We start from the raw sequence: 19,632 nt of genomic DNA, 5'->3' as shown, positions 1-19,632 counted from the left end.
TCCTGAATGGATGGAGGCAAAAGATAGAAAGAACAAGAAAGAGGGGGACAAGATTTAGGAGAGAGAATGAAATTTAACACCAATTTTTATTGCACTTTCTTCTTAGCTGTGGACAGTACAGAAGGATTAACCAACATCAGTGGGTGGGACAGTAGAGTAAAAATTCTTTCACTGAGCTTAATTCAGCTTAAACAAAGTGCATGGCATAATTCTAACATTTCCAGCATTCCGAATTCTATTTATACAAGCTACCTGCTACCATGACATGCAATGACCTGCAGTCCTTGGTGATGTAATGGTATGGAGGTTGCAGTAAACATTTCTTCTGAAACAGTGCTGTGAACATTCATAGAGTTTTTTTTTAATGTCTTGGAATGATCATGGTGGCAATTTGGAGTTTTGTAGTCCACATATGGTAGTTTTGAGTCAGTATGAAGCCGGATCCTGCCTGGTTCCGTCTACAGTGATTAAGAGTGAAAAGGGTGTAGTGCACTTGGCAGCCCCTAACTGGGAAGAGGATGAAATTAAAATCAATACTCTGCATGATGAGGTGACTCAGAAGGTTAAAATAGAACTCACAACTCTCTAATGGCCACTGCATAGCTGCTTTAAGATTATTAGCTGTCATAAACCCAACGTCGCTGGATCTAGTTCAGTTTCAGTTTTTTTTTCCTTGCCCCCCGTGCACCTGTTCCACACGCATAAATGAAGCGCTCAATATGTTAAGTCTCAGCAAATCAGATGCATCCTTCGCATCCATTTCTGTCTTTGTATTCTTTTGCACATCTTAGCTTTTTGGCATAGGAAACTCTTGCTCACCCCTCCCACTTCTTGCGTTTTCCCCTGAAACCGAGAAACCAGGACAGCTCGGCGCGCGACGGGTTAACGCGCACTCGCGCTCGTGATTGGCTGCGGGAGCGGCGCTTTTAGAGAGAGGTAACCAGGCAACTTCAGCTGGAGCAGCGGAGAGAAAGAACAGGGGAAAGCGGAAAAGAAGCGCAGAAATCCCATCAGTTTTGGTGTGCGATAGAAAGGATGTAGCCCAGGTCTGTGGCTGCCTGTCCCCGGAATGGGAAAGTGGATTACGGCTCTTCTACAAGACGGTAGAGACTGGATACGGAGTGATTGCGCGTGGATTTTTATCACGAGAAGTATGGGATCGGAACGCACCAGTTTAAAGGTAAGAGGGTTTGTCTCAAAGATGTGGTTTGTGATGATATATGGAAAGTAAAACGGCGTCGGTGCTGTTGAAATTAAACTTGTCCATGTGGAACGCGAGGATATATCCCTGCACTTCGGTGATGGAGTTGTGTCGGTTGATTGAATTCCCGCATCTAAAGCAATATGAGAGATATTATTAAACAGTTATCACACATCTGATTTGCGAGGAGATGAGACGAGACAACTGCCACCAGTTGACGGTGATCACGCGTCCACGCGCGTATGGAGAGGAGCGGCGTTTGCTGCATTGACATCCATGTTCTGCCCTGCGCGAGAGCAATTGATCAACTGAGATTGACTACAACCTTTCGCATTTAACATCTTTTCCATTCACCACCGAGCACAGGTCTAATACACGCTCAATATAAGTACTATATGCGCGCACTCATTAGAAGCCGCAGTGGAAAGAGGTTTTCGGTATTCCCGCGAGTGTTAAAACCCATGAGTACCGATTCAGGACACGGTACCGTAAGGTTTCCATTTATTGCAACGTGGAGAAACGTGTAGATTTTGTTTGTGTGGTTCAGGCAGGTTGATCGGTCCGCAGGGGCTCGGAAGCCCGCATTAATCGCACTGCCCGTATGTGTGCGCGCGCGCGCGCGCGTTACTGAGTGTGTGACAGGGAACCACCGGGCGGCGAGAATTCCGTTACTCGCACTCTAAGAACCTGACAACTGACTTGGGTCACCGGCGACCGCGTTAAACTTATCTCTACGTGGCGTTTTCTGAACGGTTGCAGTGCAGGAGTATGTTCCCGCAGCGTTTGAAGCGGTAGAACACGCGATGATGCGTTGCTTTTTACACAGAACATCCTCCTCAGACTACATGTGGACTGAGGAGTAGTTTTGAAACGGGAAACGGACAACTCGGCGTTTCCTAAGGAATAAAAGGCTCGAAAAGACAGCGACTTTCGGTTACCTTCCCGTGCGGTTCCACTGAGAAGAGTGGACCGCGCGCTCCGTCTGAAGGACAAAAGCGCCAGTGACTGAAGTGTCCGGTGAGGAAGACTCTAGTTAAACCTAAAATAACCTACATTATGGTGACCAGCCAACGTCTGTGTGAGGAAGAAAGCTTGGTAAACATGCAATCATGTTTTAATGTGCACGCAGAAAGGTTGTGTGAGGGTACGCTCTAGGGTTAAAGGGTTGCAAACACCATTGCATTTATATAAAAACAACAGAAGTCATTTGAAAGTACCTAGTATGATAAAAAACAAGTGTTCATGTGACTGTTTCATCATTTATTAAAGACGCATGACAGTGTTTTGTGTGAAAATATAGGAAAACTCACAAATGCAGCTTCTTTGTTGTGTCTGAACTGATCCAGGTGTCAGGTGTTCAATGGTAGCCCCTTGTTTTTAGGTCAGTGGCTAATATGTCACACATCTTTTGTGTGGTTCAGCCATCAGTTCACGATTGTTTTCTAGATGAATGCTATTACAAATTAATTTTTGTGTTTTTAGCCAGCACTTCTTTTGTGAATTATTTTTTTTGGTCAAGCTTTTCATCATTGTAGGTAGGTAGATGATAGATAGATAGATCAAATGAGGATACATAAAAAGGGGCAATTTGTTTTTTGTGCCTTAATCAGGTCAGACTTGTTATGCCAACCTGTGCCAAATGGCACACTCTTCCATCACCTCATATTATGTCACCGTTCTATAGTTACTATAGCTGTGGTAAAGGTGGTTTATTCTGGTCTGTTCTGGACTTTTCTGTGTGTAGTTCGGCCTTCCCCTTCTGTCTGAATGGGCCCAACAGGCAACAGCGCATGAGTGTGGGAACCCTCAAAGCCAAAATTGTTTTGCTCCCTCCACTGTGTTCATTTATTCCTTCTACAAGCTGGGTTTGTTTTGAGGTAATGTAGAGGTAGGGTTCGTATTTGAGACCCCTGGAGTGGAAGCATGTTTGAGCGAAATAAATAGTATTGCCTGTTGATTTGACTTGTATGAACTCAATGGCTAGCCAAGCTGTTCTAGATACTTTTCTGTTTGAAACTAGTTCCCAGTATTTGTGAAGGAAAGAATGGCCTGAATTGATTGATATATATTTTTTTTTTCAGAGCAACTACATTTCAAGTGTTAGTTGCACTTTGCATTGTGAGGTGGTTGTTATAGGAATGTACTGAGATGAGAACCAAGGTCCCCAGAGCAGCATGTCACCCCTAGGGTCTTTCTTTAGAGAAGAAGCTGCTGGGAATTCCTGAAGTAGAGCTGTTCCACGGGGGATGTCGCTTTCCGGAAATCTGTCCGGGATAGAGAGGAGGCATCCACTGCCATTCCTTGTTCTCTGTATTGATCTGTCTGTTCTGTGTGACATTATCTCCTCCTGCTAATTAGAGCTCAGGATTGGCCTCATCCATTGGATGGCGTCCGGCTGAGGACATGACACCGAGCCTGAGGGCACAGCTGCCACGTTTTGGCCCATCAGAAGCTTTCGATTTAAATCCACTAGTAAAAGTGATAATTTAATTCAAAGAATGGCACTTCTGCTGAATGCTTTGCATATTGGTGTTTTGTGTTGTCATGCTGTGCTATGATAAATGTCTGTAGGGCCCTGTGTCATGTGTGACACTGTTGTTCTATTCCAAAATCCACGCTCTTGAAATAAAAACTATGTTATTGGTATTTATGGTTCAATGAACAACCTTTAACATTTCTAATTAACAAAAGGTTTTTAAAAAGTGGAAAAAGGTTCTTTAGAATATTCAAACGTTCTTCACACTATGAAACAAATGTTTAAGAACTGTTCACGTAAAGGTACTTTCAGAAACCAAAAATGGTTGTTCTGTGATATTTCTTTGGGAACCTTTATTTGTAAGAGTGTAGTGAGCTGCCTATTCTGATGGTCTTGGAACTTCATAACTGACTGCAGACTAATTGATTTCAAAAGAGTTTGGCACATTGCTCAGCCAGCATCATAAAACAATGAATAAAATTGCATAAATGCGTAAATATTGGGTAAAATAGTTCATTTTTAGGTTATTAGATCAGCACTTTTTGTTATTAAATATATTTGCTTATTGACTTGTATTGATTATTCTAGGTTTGTTTATATATATATATGTGTATAATATGGATTTTTTTTTAAAATCATTACTCATTTTCTTTAAAAAAATTAGAGCGAATGGGCACATTTTTGTAGGATTTAAAAGCAGAAATATGAAGCCTATCATTTTGTTAAAGCAACTTACATTAATTCTTCAGTTACAACTTTATTGTAACTTTACTATGGATTTTTTTCAGCTGTATGGTTGTTCTTGGTCATTTTAGGAATGATGTTGCTGATTATTTTAACAGATTGGCTTATTTTATAGAAATTAGGACCAGGTGGAAATAATTTTTTATACTAATCAACATTATGTTGCAAATGCTCTCGATTACTCTTAACATGTACTGAACCCACAATATTCCTTGGAAATGCTGCCTCCATAGGCAGCTCACTAGATTTTAGTCCAGAGCACACGCAGAAAGGTTGTACAAGGTGGAAGCAGTGGTTCTCTTTGTGCCACATGCTGCAATGCCACACTAACATCTGTTCCATAATCTCCTTATAATTGCCATAAACTGGCTGCAAGTCTATTTGGGGTCACACTTTATTTTAAGGTCCAATTCTCACTATTAACTAACCATTAACTATGACTTTTGCCTTAATTAACTCCTAATTTGCTGCTTATTAATAGTTTATAAGGCAGTTGTTAAGTTTAGGGTATTGGGGACGATTATGGATGTCATGCATTATATGTACTTTATAAGCACTAATAAACAGCCAATATGTTAATATGAGGCATGCTAATAAGCAACTAGTTATTAGTGAGAATTGTACCCTATACTAAAGTGTTACCCATATATTTACTTTGTTCTCATATTTTCACATTTTCATTTTCTGGCCTTCTGTTCTTATTGAACCTGCCTTCAAGTGCATAACTAACAATTTGCATAACAGTTGCACAATGACTGCAGAGGACTGCGGTTTCAGGGTCTGAAGTCTTGACCCCATATCTGCTTTTCATTTAGCGCATAGTTTCTGGTTCCTCCTGTGACTATTCCTCCTTGAGCTATGAATAAAGAACCATGCTTTTTTATTTATTATATTCAAACTGAATCCACCAAATGAACTCGCTTTCAATGGGCATACAGTCCTATCTCTCACTGCGGTATAGAGGTGCGCAACGCTCCACTGACTCCAGCTTACCCGTAGAAACAAAAGGGAGTAAAAAGGCAGACAAAAAGTCAGTGGTTGATAATTTAGTCCCACGGGAGCCACGCTCTAGAGCAATTTGATGTGCTGCATTGCAAACAAAGACTGGGAGAAACTCAGAAATACAGGCCATGCGACAGTCTCAGTACATTAACACTTCAATTAAATCTATTCTTTCAACACTCTCATTTACTTGCACTCACATTTCGAGGACTACTCACCTGGGACTGATTCTTTATTTGAGGCACTATTTATTTGCCATGTTTTATGCTGTGCATCACCAGAGCCTGGTGGTTTTGCACCTCTTCTCTCCTCTGACATTTAAAGACAGTGAAAGAAACCGATAGATGAGAAGAAAAGAAAGGAAATGAATGATATTTTCAGCCCTGGTTTTCTTTCTTTTTCTTTTGTATACATACACCACCAAGTTTGGGGTCGGTAAGATTTTGTAAATGTTTTTAAAGAAGTCTCTTATGCTCACCATGTCTGCATTTATTTGATCAAAAATATAGGAAAAACAAGTAAAATGGTGAATTATTATTAGTTTTAAAATAACTGTTTTCTATTTCAGCTTCTATTTTAGTTTATTTAATTTGTCTGTTTTAATATATTTTATAGTATATTTATTCCTTTGATGGCAAAGCTGAATTTTTAGCATCATTACTCCAGTCTTCAGTGTCACATGATCCTTCTAATATGCTGAATTGATGCTCAATAATCATTTATTAGCTTAACATTAACATTTATTACCCCCAGAATTCTTTGATGAATTAAAAAAAAAAACTGAATTTATTTTAAATAGGAAATTACATATTACAAATGTCTTTACAGTCACTTTTAATTCATTTAATCCATTCTTGATAAATCAAAGTATTACTTTTTCAAAAAAAAAATCTTACTAACCCCAAATGTTTAAACAAAATAAGGAATGCTACTGATTTTCAGCCGTTTCTTTTCTGTCGACTTAGATGAACAGTTGTTGTCCACATGGCATCAGGAAGACCTTATTTGATCCCTGCTGAGTGCCACTTCTGCTTCCAGAACAAAGAAAAACCATCTCTCTAGTGTTTCTTAAAGGGATAGTTCAACCAAAAATGGTAGTTCTGTCATCGTTTATCCAACCTACATGTTCCAAACTGTCTTTCTTCTGTCAAACACAAAATTAAAATAATGAAATGCGAATCCACTAACTTACATTATATAGACAAAACCAGCTGAACAATGATTTGTATTCTGCAAAATTTTGAACCACGGTAATGTGAGTAATGTTATTATATTTATTTATTTTTTTTTAAAAATATTTTTTTGATAACTGTCCCTTTAAGAGTTAGCTGGAAAATCAAAGGGAACAAAATGGTTCCCTAAGGTCCCTAGACCTAAGGACCCGAATTACTTTTTTCTAGCAACAAATTGTATTTGATTAATTCTGTTCTTACTGTCTTTTCATCTGGTTTAATCTGTTGTCTCTCATCCACTAGAGAGAGGGAGGCAAAGAAAAGATTCAGCGTGACCTGCACAGTGGGGCCCCGGTCTGCTTGTATATTAGAGTGGGCTTCAGCTCTTTAGTATGCGCAGGCCTCCCCGTGCACCATTATCAAGCTGAAATGAAAAGCCTGTATTTCTCCATGGTGAGCTGCACAGAGCTGGAGCGTTGCAGCTGTAATGCGCTCTTGGAGAAAGAGAGTGCAGTTGAATGTTAGGACAGAGGCACACTCAGAATCAAAGACGTGAGGTTTGCTCTACTAATGTCAGTGTAGATTTGTCTGTAATATGACGGTGTGCATATGCTGCCAGCTGGTGGTATTCTCTGTCAGATGTTAGCCCGAGGGCAAGACAAGGCAGGTCTGTAGTCAAACACTAAGGAATAATGACACTTCGCCTGTCTAATAAGACACAAAATGGCTAACTCGGTTTTCTCTCAGTGAACAAATGAATTGCTGAAATCTGTTGTTTAATTTAATCCATGTCATACTTTATCAATATGATGTCAATAAATAGCGAGTCAAGGCCGGGCGTTAATGGAATCTGCACACAGAATTCTGCAGAAACCTCTGAATATTTAGTATTGTAGTTTCACGACACTCAAGGTTGACAAAGTTCTTCACATTCCTGAACTCTGTGTGTTCCTTCATTTAAAAAAACCCATGAAATGGTTTGACAAATTGCATGTTGATGTATTTCCTGTCAAAAGATTAATTCACTGTTGGTTTTACATTTTTTCATTTTTTTTTATTAATATTTTCATACTGTTCAGAGTTAGAAGGTTCACTGCATTGTTCTTTAGTCCTCTTTCGCTGTTCAATCTGTAGCGGCACATCAAAATAAGTAATTTGTTAGAATGTAAGTTTGTGATTGGTTTTGAATGTGATGCAGTAAAAACACTGCGTTCCACAAAATAATGGCAATAAATGTCATTCTATTGAGTTGCAGGAGGCACAGAAAACAAACATATGAAATTTGACTAGTGTTGTCCGATTCACAAATTACTCTATGAACCGGTTCCTATGTGAACGAAGTAGCCCAATCCCTGAGACAATTGACTCCGTCAATGAATAGTTAAAAAAAGATGTGTTAGAACTTAGAATCAGTCTGAAATCAAACTGCAATGATTTTTTCAAAGCATTAGCAGAGGGAATATTTAAAAATGGATTATAAAACTAAAATAATGTATAACCAACTGAATATTTTTTTTAATGGATATCAAATTGATTCTGATTTGGAATCAGTCAGACTTAAGTGTGAAAACCTTAAATGGACAGTTGCTTTTGATTGACTTCACAGCCCAACAAAACCAGTTTGCTATTGCTAAACGATGTCAGGTGATCTAACAGGGAGTCTAGAGAACATGTTATTGGACTAAAATTGACACGCTTCTGAAAACAAGATGAGTCAGCAATATTTTTGGACCTTTATTGTCAATATTTATATAATAGTGCACTTTCAATGGCCTCAACAATAACAGACCAGATGTGCATCCAAAATTTTAGCGCATATCATATCTTAAAAGTAAATCTTTTTTAAACCTGTACTTAGAGATATTATCATATTAATAAAATAAAAGGCTTTTTGACTTTCATGTCTGTCAGTACACCTTGCACTTTGTAATGTAAGCTTAAAAGCACATACTGTACATATAAAATACTTGAGTAGGCTATTTGTTATTATATTTTTCATCATTACATTTTTTTTTTCAGAAAACATTAGATTCAGTTCAAATTTAAGCATAGGCTAGTCTTTTAAAATATATTATTTCTGTAATAAATACTCTTTTTAGACGCATTATAAAGTGTACTACTTTTTTATAATGGGTTGTGCAGTATGTTGTCACAGCATGATTTTCAGGGGTGTGCAGTATTCATTTCTTTGAGCGACATGGCCACATCTGTGGCGTGAGAGTTTGTCCAAGGTGTGTCAGCTGGATCGCAGCTCATTTGGACCAGAAATATCACACTGGCGCCAGATCCAGATGCGCCAACCATAAGCATCCAACACCTACTATTACAACCTGCCGCCATCTTTCTCTCTCCATGTCTTTGTCAGTATTTCTCACTCTATTCTCCATCCAGGAATGTGTGTAGATGTGTGTATTCAGGAGAATCAACATAAATGCATCTGGACAGACAGAAGACCAGCGTTGAGCTCTGGAGACTGGGTGTTTCCGTAATGATTACATGTCAAAGAGCTATGGCACAACATCTCAGGCGGTCTCCTGGCTTTATTGCCCAGGCCGGGAGAGATTTCGCTCTCATGTTGCTTGCAAAACCTTCTGCCCTTGTACTTCAGGAAACTGATTCTGTTTTTTGAACAGTTGCCTGGGAAATCTACTCACTGGCTTTGCTCGAAATGAACATACATCTCTCAAGAGCGATTGCTTTTCTCTTCTCCTCTGCTGCATGTTCTGCTAGAAATAACTGCACTCCACGTCTCTCCTTTTCAGTCTCTTGCTTGTATGGGGAATTCCTTTTGCAAATCTGTTTTTCCCTTCTCTTATCTCTGTGTGCAGGGAAGGATTCAGAGTTGCATGTACATATCTTTGCCGAAAAAGAGATGAAAAAAGTAGTTTTTCCCTTTTTTGTGTTTGATATAAAAGCAAGGGCTCTTTTGCTTGTGATAACACTCAGCCTCTCCGTCTCTGGAGCGCAGTCAGGGTCTAATGCGCAGACACTCTATTGCACCCGTGCGTGTCATTTTAGAGCGCTTGTGTGCATGTGTGCGTGTTTGAGCGGGGCCATATTAAACTGCCATCCTGGCATTGCAGCATGCACCAGAGAAAAGGTGGAGGGATATGTGGAGAAAGAAAGAGGGAGGGATTAGATGGATGAATGTAGAGATTGCAGAATGGCATGAGAGAGAGTTCATTTTAAAATTAAATGAAATTCTTAGTTTACTCAGCCATATGTTTCTCCAAAAATTGCTTAGAAAAAATACATATGGAAACAACGTGCAATTTTTGACATACAGAAACAGTTTAGAACTACTGTGTGTATAATCTAAATCAGCTCATATGATCGTGGAACAATTTGAGGAGAAAAGAGATAATTAACCCCAAAATTTAAAATTCTTTCATTTACTAACACTCTTGCTGTTCCAAACCTGTATGAATTCCTTTATTTTGCGGAAGATGTATTGAACACTGTTGATAACCAGACAATTTTGGTTACTGTTGACTTGAGATATTTCTTAAAATATCTTCTTTTAGGTTCCACCAAAGAAAGAAAGTCATTGGGATTTGGAACAGCATGAGAAAGAGAGTAAATTATGACAGAATTTTCATATTTAGGTGGACAATTTCTCACTATTATTTTCTTAAGTCCATACTGAAATCCCTGTGATTTGATAGAGATCACATACTCCTCACGACCTCGTTATTTCAGTCATTACTGTGTTTAGTTTGTAAAATGTTTCCCTTGTAAACCTGTGGAGTCATTTATTTTTCCCCATTGTTTTCATCAAATCAGTTGCTCTCTTGCTCTCCTTTCCTCTAAAATCTTGATCCCCAAGGTCATTTGTCTCATTGTGGTGTTTCACACTTCACTGATCTCTCTCTAGAACCATTTGATTCTTTTTACTCTAGACTCAGGCAGCATGGTCAGCAGACCGCTGTGTGTGAGTATGTCTCCCAACACCACAAGATCTCCAGCTTTTTCTTTCACAGATCTCCCAAGATTGAAAAACAAAGATTAGACACTCCCTATCCACATTATGTGTGTGTGAAACCATTAAGATAGTAAGTCTTCAATTAACTTGACGTGTTAATGACATTAGACTGTGGCAGATAAGAGCCAGGCAAGATGGCCTTCTCGGAATTGATGGGGTCTTATTAGAAGGTGGTGTCTGATAATCCAGTGTCTTTAAATGAGATACCCTCACACGGAGAAGACTTAGATTTAACTTGTGGACACACACACACACACACACACAGAATCACTTGACAGTGAGATACTTGGATGAGCCCTGGCAGATTTAGCTAAGTCCCTCCCCAGTTTAATGACAGCCACTGAATCGGCACGCTGCTAATAGCAAAGTGGCACAAAGTGGGTTTAATGGAACAAGGCAATTCCAAAGACCATCAGGATTAAATTGGAGTGAAATGATTTGGGGGAATAGAGAGAGAGGAATAAAACACCCTCGCTTTGTTGCATGATGAACAGAAATGGCAGCCCAGGGTGGTGTGATCAGCTAGAGACTAGAAGTGTGTTTGTGTGTGTGTGGCTAGATGAGAAATGGAGTGGAATGGCAAGTAGGGGAGGGAGAGACCAGGATCATGTAAGGTTAACTGTGGCGATAACCCAAATTTTTTATGTGTTGATGTCTGTCTGCTTCAGCGTGTTTGAGTGGAAGAGATGCGCATCAGAATGCAGCTGTAATTATAGTGCGTGTGGGTAGAGTGATTTGCCCTGGCATGGATGCCCAGTGTGGGTATAAGTGGGCTATTTGGCAGACAGCTGTGCCCTCCATGGAGGGAATGTACAGTAGGGGGTCTTTACCCTTCACACGGACTCTGCCCTTCCTGTCTTTTTCCTGTTTCGACACCTCAGCAAACCATCACGGTTTGTAGGAATATTCATGTGACTTTGGCGCTGCATTATTTAAAAATGGTTCAGCCTCAAGGCCCCACAATACTTTTATTAATCTCAAAGGCTATATCTGTTGTGAAGAAGTCTATAACAATAGGGCCTTTCGAACCACTTTAATTCCAGAATTAAATGTAAATTACTAAAGTACTGATACGATTTTGTGCAATGGCAGTGATATACTGTAGAAGGTATGTAGATGTTGGGTGGCCTGACTGATTCTTCCAGTAGTTGCATTGTTTGTATGTACAGTATGTCCATGATTGTATTTTCTTTGTTGCCATATTGTTCAACAGCAGTTTGAGAAAGTCTTGTGAAGTTGTGAAGTTTGAGAAAGAAGTTGTGAAGAAAAAGACTGCTTCATTGAAAAACAAGAAATTAACAGTGATAAATTATAAAATGGAAGACAATAGTGGCTTTTTTCAGCTCAAGTCAGTTCATTGTTGATTCAGATCAGTTCAGTGAGATTGCCAGTGTTGCAAACCTCATAAACTAGAAGTCAGTATTAAGTCAATTGTGTAGACACTATTTTGATTGTCACATTCTTATGTGATCAACTTGTAGCACCCCCCCCCCTCCACCAATAAATCATTGTTTTAAATAAATCTGCTAGGATTTTGACGTGAACATCTGAAGTGTTTTAAATTAATTGGTTTAGTGAATGAATTAATGACTTATTGATAATGTCACCTGGTTTGTTCCTAAATGAATCTATGTTTTTAACGAACCAGTTTAGTGAATCATTCAACGATTCATTCATTAACACAGTCACTTGTTTTGTTTATGAATGAATCGGTGTTAAGATTGAATCTGTTTAGTCAATGATTTAGTGACTTACTCATGAAAACAGATTTGTTCCTGGGTGAATCAGTGTTTTAAACGAATCAGTCAATGATTTCATTTATCACTTAAAGACAGTGACACTCAAAGAGTAGTTTCATTGCTGAATGAATCAATGCTTTAGTTATCAAGACAGTCACCAGCTCTGCATTGTGAAGATTAGACTAATTTTACATAATACTTCAGCTTTTACATAATTTGTCAGTTTTTGATTTCAGAAGATCAAGATATATCATGATCTGACCTCTTTGAGGGTTTCCAGAGCACCAATTACAGCACAAGTTTCAGATGTAGAAAAGTGTTTATTTCACAGACAGAGTTCATCTACGTTCTAACTGAGACAATCCAGAGAGAGAGAGAGAAATGAAGTGAAAAATCCATCAACTGCCACATTAGATTCAGTTGAATTACTAGTCAAGCTTACCATGAATGAGGCATTGAATTATTTGACCCTTTGCCCCAGATTCTCATATAAGCTTTATAATTTTCCAGTGATGGAAACAGTTCAGGGTCCATTCCTCCAATATTGCAGAAAGTTTAAGGGAGTTACTGGTTAAGTCACTGCTCTGCTGTTTATCCACTGCTAAATTCAGTGCTGTTTCCTCTTTGAAGCTCATTTTACACCCTGTATTTTTTACATTTACTGCATATGTTCATATATGCACTGAAAAAACTTTCTTATTGTGATAAAAAGTACTAGAGGATCAGTCATTCCAGATTTTTGCCAACAGGTACACACAGAATCTGTACTTAATGAAATTGAAAGAAAATGTTTTCATTATCAAATTCATAAAAAATGTGTTGTTGTTTTCTTACCTTATCTTTTAAAGTGCCCCATTATACCGTTTTGAATATGCAGTGTGTTATGTAGCTGTAAGTAAACGATCTGCAAAGTTGTGAAACCGAAAGTGCACAACGAATTAATGAAATAATTGACTCTGAACAGCCTAAATGAGTCCTCGGTAATTCCAATCCCACTTCCGTGACAGCTCACAGGGTAACACGTTTGCATAATGCCTGTCTATGGTCTATGTTGGCAGACTGTGTACAACTTGACCCGCCCACAAAACCACTGTAGCTTGTTCGTGGGGTAATCATCATGTTGGGAAAGCGCTGTATCCTATGCTGTGAAACATCAATTTTCACTTCTGAAAGATGAGGCTGCAAAAAACAATGGTTAAAATAATTTACCAATTAACTGTACCAACGCCAATTTTATTTATTTATTTTCACAATTTTACTGGCAACTACTTCTCTAATCTCAGGGAGTTCAATGGTGGATTCACAAAATGCTTGCTGTTGTCATGAAAGATGGTAACTACTCAGTTATTTTGACCAACTGGCTCCACTGAATCACAGTCTGCTAGTATGATAAATAATAGATGTTTATCTTTTCTGTCGAGCGTTCAAAATCCTTATATTCATTGTCCCTACATGTTTTTAAATATAAACAAACATAAACAAGCACAATTTTAATTGAGTAAAACATTTTATGCCAGTGCAATAACACAAAGCATAACTATATTCAGGAAATAGTCTGTGAAAACAAGCCTTAAATCTTAAGCAGTGTTGCTTCCCAGGTACATTTATTTAGTTTAAATGATACTTCAGTATTTGTACTAGAAAATAAATAAATACGATTTTTTTCTCTTAGTGTACAGAGAAAGAACAGAACCGCTGGCACGTAGGCCACCAGGAGCAATAATAGAAGCCACAAAGTGATTTGAGCCTGAAGCAGGTGGCTGGTCAGGGGGTCACCGCTGAGCTTCAGAGAAATCAATAGACACTACAGGCTACAGTGGATGGGGAGGGGGAGGGAGCAGGTGATTGTATGTGATCAGGTTTGAGCCCTGCAGGTAGGAATGCTCTTTAAATGAATCTGATTTACCTGACACCATGGAGATGGTGATACATGACACATCTGAAAAAGAAAGAGGTCTGCCCTGCCATTATACAATCCCCTTTCTCTATGGCTCTAAGGGAAATGTATTTTAATGTGGTGATATATTAAAATAACAGTGTGTGGAATACTAATAGTACTGTCCCTGCTGCAGCCGCAGGAGGAATACCATCGCTGTACGGCTGTGTGCATGTTGTTTTTGAAGTGTGTGCTAATCTGTTACAGAAGCATCTGTAATAGATGCCTGTCTTACATTATTTCTGCATTTCTGCACCTGTATTTTTGCTGGTGCTTTACGGTTAGGTTGTTCTTTTGGCATTATTAAGGAAAAACAATGCATTTTTTACATTTTTGTTACTATTATTTATAAGGATGATAAAGAGAGGACAAGAACAGGTCCTAGAAATGACAAAAGCATGATTCAAACTCCTTTTAGCCAGATAAGGACCATCTGCTGAAGGTGAAGTGTAATTTCAGGTGAGGGGGAGTGTTCAAGAAACCTTGTTCGGAAACTGTCATTATTTTAAAAGTTGGATTTGCCCACATTATATATATATATATATATATATATATATATATATATATATATATATATATATATATATATATATATATATTCTAATAACATTTAATTCAGTTTAATTCAATGTGTTATTTGTTGTATCTTTGTAATTATTTGTGAAAATACAGTGCAATCGGTTCGGACATTGCACAGTGCTCATTCAATAAATGCACAGCTAAACAGATGGGATTTTAATCTAGATTTAAATGTGACTAGTGTTTTAGCACACACTGTAAAATGTAATTAGTTGACCTTACTTAAAAAAAGTATGCAAACTCATTGCCTCAAAAAAATTAAGCAAAGTAAGCTTAAGATAAGTGAGTTAGAAAAGCTTGTTTATTTTAAGTGTGCAGTACTAAATCAAGTAGTACCACTAATACGTTTTTTTATGTTCATGTAACTTAATAGACATGATTTGTGTTAACTTAATTTTTTCATTTTGTGTGGATTGCTTGATATAAATTTAAACCCACTTAGAATTACTAAATAACTACAACTTAACATTTTTAGTTCTGCGCACTCTTTTTTTCAAGTTCACTTAAATTAAAGAAACCAATTTCCTTGAATGGGTCCTTGTTGCAGCTGCCCAGGTTTGGGTCCAACCTGTGACCTTTTTTCTCTCTTTATCTATTTTTGCTGTTACTATCTGATAAAGGCAAACACACCACAAACATATACTTTAAAAGAACACTCAATGGGTGCTCCATTACAACATTTATTCAATGCACATTCAAGTACAAACAGCAGTTAAACAACAAAGTTGTTGTTTGATTTAACTGTAGAAAATAAAGGAAAAATATAAAAAATAAAACCACATTTCTGTGAGCTAATAAGAGTCTCCCAATATTAAACAGGTAAAAACCTGATAACTACAGGACTTCAGTGCATGGAAAAATCAGTGCATTTCTGATCAAAGCTGTAAGTACAACAAATGCTTTTGTTTCTCAAATTGAACAGTCCAAAGATTAAACCACCACAAAGAAAAAAAAATCAGTCCTTGGGGTTTGTATTTGTACTACATTAAAACTATTAAAAGTTTTCCAAAAACACAAATGTAAACAGGACAACCTTGCTAGGTTATTTTCTGACATTATCATCTAATAATAACTAACCACACTTTGCAAACAGCTCTATTTCCACCATTAGCATACCTGCATAACGTGGTACAGACTTCAATGGAATTTTTCTTTTCTTTTTTAAAATGAGATTGTAAATTAGCGTGAACAGTTGCATGAAAGCATCAAACTTTCTCTGATAACAGGAGAACATTAATGGCTGCAAAGCTTACAAAGTGCTATCTGACAGCTCTTTACTGTTCTAACCCAGAAGACTGTTCTTCAGAGTTAACAGTTTTGATGGGAGTTTTTTCTTTCCCAGTCCAAGCATCACAGTCTGAATGAAGTGGAGTGTATTTGCCATGCATTTTGGGTAATCCAAATGCAATACATATGTAAGTCCAAACAACAGACAAACTGCCTGAGGCAAGTTTTTAATATGATCCATGACAATACCTCCCTCCAGAATGATGGCAGTGGAGATGGGCTGGAGGTCCACTGAGCTTTGACCCTCATGAGGACTATCTTCACTGACAACTTTCAGCACACCAACAGTGATGCATTCTAGGGCCTCGTCTCTCGTTGTATCCTACAAAGAAACACATTCTTCAGCATTGCAGTTTATGCTATTCTAAAACATTTATTTTTAGTGTTGTAATGTTATCAGAGAATATGGCTTTAAATATGTTTTCACACTGGATTGTTACAATAAAGCAAACAAAAACTTTTCAACCTAGACTCCAACTCCTTAGATTTTAAATTTATGAATGTGTATAACGTTTATGTGGAAAATTTTATTTTTATTTACTAGCTGTTTACATATCTCTCAGATTAGTTGTAGAGGTATTGCTATACAAAATACATCAGTCACTGTACAAAATGTTTATTGTATATCGAGCGGATAGAATTACATATTCTATGTCAACACAGGTATAGTTTTATATTCATGCAGACAAACTTTTCTTATGTGCAAGTACTTACAGAGCAGGTCTTGTAGAATTCACTGGATTCATCACAGAGTAAAATGGGAATGCCTTTGAGGACAACAGAGTGAAGTACTGTCACGTCTGGTGTCTAATGATACACAGAGAGAGAATGGACCAGTTAACAGAGTAATTTGCAAGACACAAGCAGACAGGAAATAAAATAGGTCGGTCTGAATCGGCTCATTTGATGAACTATCATACAGATCAAAAGCAAAATGAACCTACTTACCTTACAGCTTATGTGCTGAATCAGCTCCCTGAGTTTCTGACCAACAGTTCCCTTCTTTGTTTTGAAGAGTTTGATGAAACGTGGCGTGTACTGGTCCAGAGCCTCAAAAAAGTCTCCCTCAAGATTCTTACTGGCGATTCTATTAAACTCAGCAAACACCTGAAGTAGAGAGAGGGGTGGGTAGGGATGGAGAGGTGGCAGAGGTATTAACATTCCAACAAGTGTTTGGATTTCTAGCCACACACCTTGAATTTATTTTTGATTTGCATTATTTTATTGGTTGAGAATCAAAATAGCTTACCTGTCTCTCTGTGAAGAGTGCTGGCCATCGTTCAACCATTTTCAACCAGGATTGCTACATCCTCACATCCAGCTTTTCGAAACTTTGTGCGATAATTGGCCATCTTAAATTTAAGGCTGTTTATCCAGCCATACCATTTGTGTGGTCCAGGCTCAGCAAGGCAGGGCTATTTTCTGATCAGTGCTTGTGCAACACTGCTGAAGTCATCATCTTAATGGGCTATAAGTCGAACCCACAGTATCTATAGAGACAGTCCAGAAATACTAATTACATCAAATATTTGAAATTCAAAATATGCACAAAATATTCTGTATGATGAAATATACTATAATGATGAATTAATTTTAGCACACAATAATGATTTAATTTGATTTTCTTTTGTTGTAATCCAACTGCTCTGATGTAAGCATAACTTTTTCTTTATCATGCAATAATAATACAGTTATTATTTTAAAATACCTTTTACTGCTGGGACTACCTATGTGTGGATTGATCACCATCTGCTTGAGCCTGGAAGGGGACAATTAAAAAATAATACAACATTTTAACACAACCATAGCTCACCACAACTCAAATACAAGTACATGTGAAAACTATAACATAAGCCTATAACCCACAATGACAGTTCCCAGTATTAAAATGTACATATGTACAAGATGACCTTAAAGAATAATGTAAGCCACTGAGTATGCCAGCAAATACATTCATAACAGGCTATGATAAACAGAGTGTAAAAATATTTTCAGACAGGGAGACTCTACTCCTCTGTACCGAGTCTGATCTAGGTACTACACATGGTAACCATGGAAACGGCACAGCTACGAATATCGACTAGTGTTAAGTGCTGAGTGTTAAATAAAATAACATTAAGTTAACGTAGTTGACTGTCGTGATATCCCCAATCATATGTCGAAACACAGTGGTAATCCTGTCTTTGATAAAGACAAGACTGTTATTAACTTTACAGCCTATCTTAAAATAAAATGATACATCCAGACTTGTTCTGATATTCTGCCTGAGTTTATAAACAACAGTTATAAAGCTCAGTAAACTCACAAACCGCCGGGATCAGTTTGTCATCATGCTAGTCAGATGGGCGCGGGCGCGGGCACGTTCGCCTGACGAGCACGCCCGCGACCGTTACACTAAAGTTTTTCCTCAATTTGAAAGTGACTAGTCTTTAAAGTTACCTATTTTCAACACAGAGGAAGTTTTGGATTGAAAAAATAATTAAGTATTGACCAAGTTTCATCAAAATATAGCCACGTTATGTCCATGTTAGTTAGCTAGCTTTAACCGACATTACTACACACACATCAGTACTAGCAAGCACACACTGACGCTGATTTAACGTACAGAAACAAAACGGTCTGCAAAAGGTTAAAATATTTACTCACCAAATGAGTGTGCCAAGCACAAGAATCGCTGTTATGATGAAGATAAACAAAAGCGCCGTTGAAGCGATGTTTAGGTCCAGCTCCACTTGGTCAGTTGCAGGCACGATGTGACATGTCTGCAAAATTACGAATCCCGCCACGCCAAGACCCGCCCTACGAAGCAGCTTGATTGGTTGGGGTTAGGCAATTCACCTGGATTGGTTAAGGTTGGTCAGGGGATATGACCTGTACAAATCAGGTACGTAAGCGCCTGGCCAATAGTAGCTATTGAAGGGCGGGGCCATAGTGGTGAACAAATATCGCCGTCTAGCGTAGAGAGGACTGATCTGCGCATGCCCACAGATCATAAACTTACTTTTTCTAAATTAATCTAACTCAAGTAAACTGAGCTGGTAAGATTTTTCAACCTCAAAGTACAAGTAACTTACTAAAAGCAAGTGTAAATAGCAGGTTGATAAAAACTGATTAAAGTCAAATTAATATTTTTAATTAAATAGCATGTTTGCATTTACAGTGCATCTGATCTCTTCTGGAAGCTGATTCCAGCTGCAGGCAGCATAACTAAAGGAGGACTCCCCTTGTTTTGTGTGAACCCTTGGTATTTCTAACTGACTCAATCCTAATGATCTGAGTGCTCTGTTAGGTTTATATTCAGTAAAAATAGCTGCAATATATTTCGGTCCTGGGTCATTTAGTGATTTATAGACGAGTAAAAGTACTTTAAAATCAATCCTAAATGTAACTGGAAGCCAGTGTAAGGACCTGAGGACTGGTGTGATATGCTCAGATTTTCTGGTTCTAGTCAGTATCCTGGCAGCAGCATTCTGGATGAGCTGCAGCTGTCTAATGGTCTTTTTGGGAAGGCCGT

At 38.1% G+C, this 19,632-nt stretch overlaps 1 protein-coding gene and 1 long non-coding RNA gene across 2 annotated transcripts; both read right to left on the bottom strand.

Moving 5' to 3' along the window:
* Positions 1-1,195: 1,195 nt before the first annotated feature.
* On the bottom strand, positions 1,196-17,515 carry LOC113080870 (uncharacterized). Its single transcript, XM_026252920.1, has 6 exons — positions 17,368-17,515; positions 17,067-17,225; positions 16,833-16,925; positions 16,308-16,440; positions 1,430-1,487; positions 1,196-1,334 (listed from the first exon to the last, which is right to left on the bottom strand). Exons 1-6 carry the CDS (start codon positions 17,404-17,406, stop codon positions 1,196-1,198), a joined length of 621 nt encoding a protein of 206 aa, XP_026108705.1. The 5' UTR covers positions 17,407-17,515.
* Positions 17,516-17,534: 19 nt separating this feature from the next.
* On the bottom strand, positions 17,535-19,272 carry LOC113080871 (uncharacterized). Its single transcript, XR_003282038.1, has 3 exons — positions 18,765-19,272; positions 17,827-17,877; positions 17,535-17,608 (listed from the first exon to the last, which is right to left on the bottom strand). It is a non-coding gene; the product is annotated as an uncharacterized LOC113080871 (long non-coding RNA).
* Between the last annotated feature and the right edge of the window lie 360 nt (positions 19,273-19,632).

Source organism: Carassius auratus, unplaced genomic scaffold (assembly GCF_003368295.1).
Source record: "Carassius auratus strain Wakin unplaced genomic scaffold, ASM336829v1 scaf_tig00032291, whole genome shotgun sequence".
Taxonomy (NCBI): domain Eukaryota; kingdom Metazoa; phylum Chordata; class Actinopteri; order Cypriniformes; family Cyprinidae; genus Carassius; species Carassius auratus.
The sequence above is the reverse complement of the archived record's forward strand: the minus strand, read 5'-3'. Positions and strand labels throughout refer to the sequence as shown.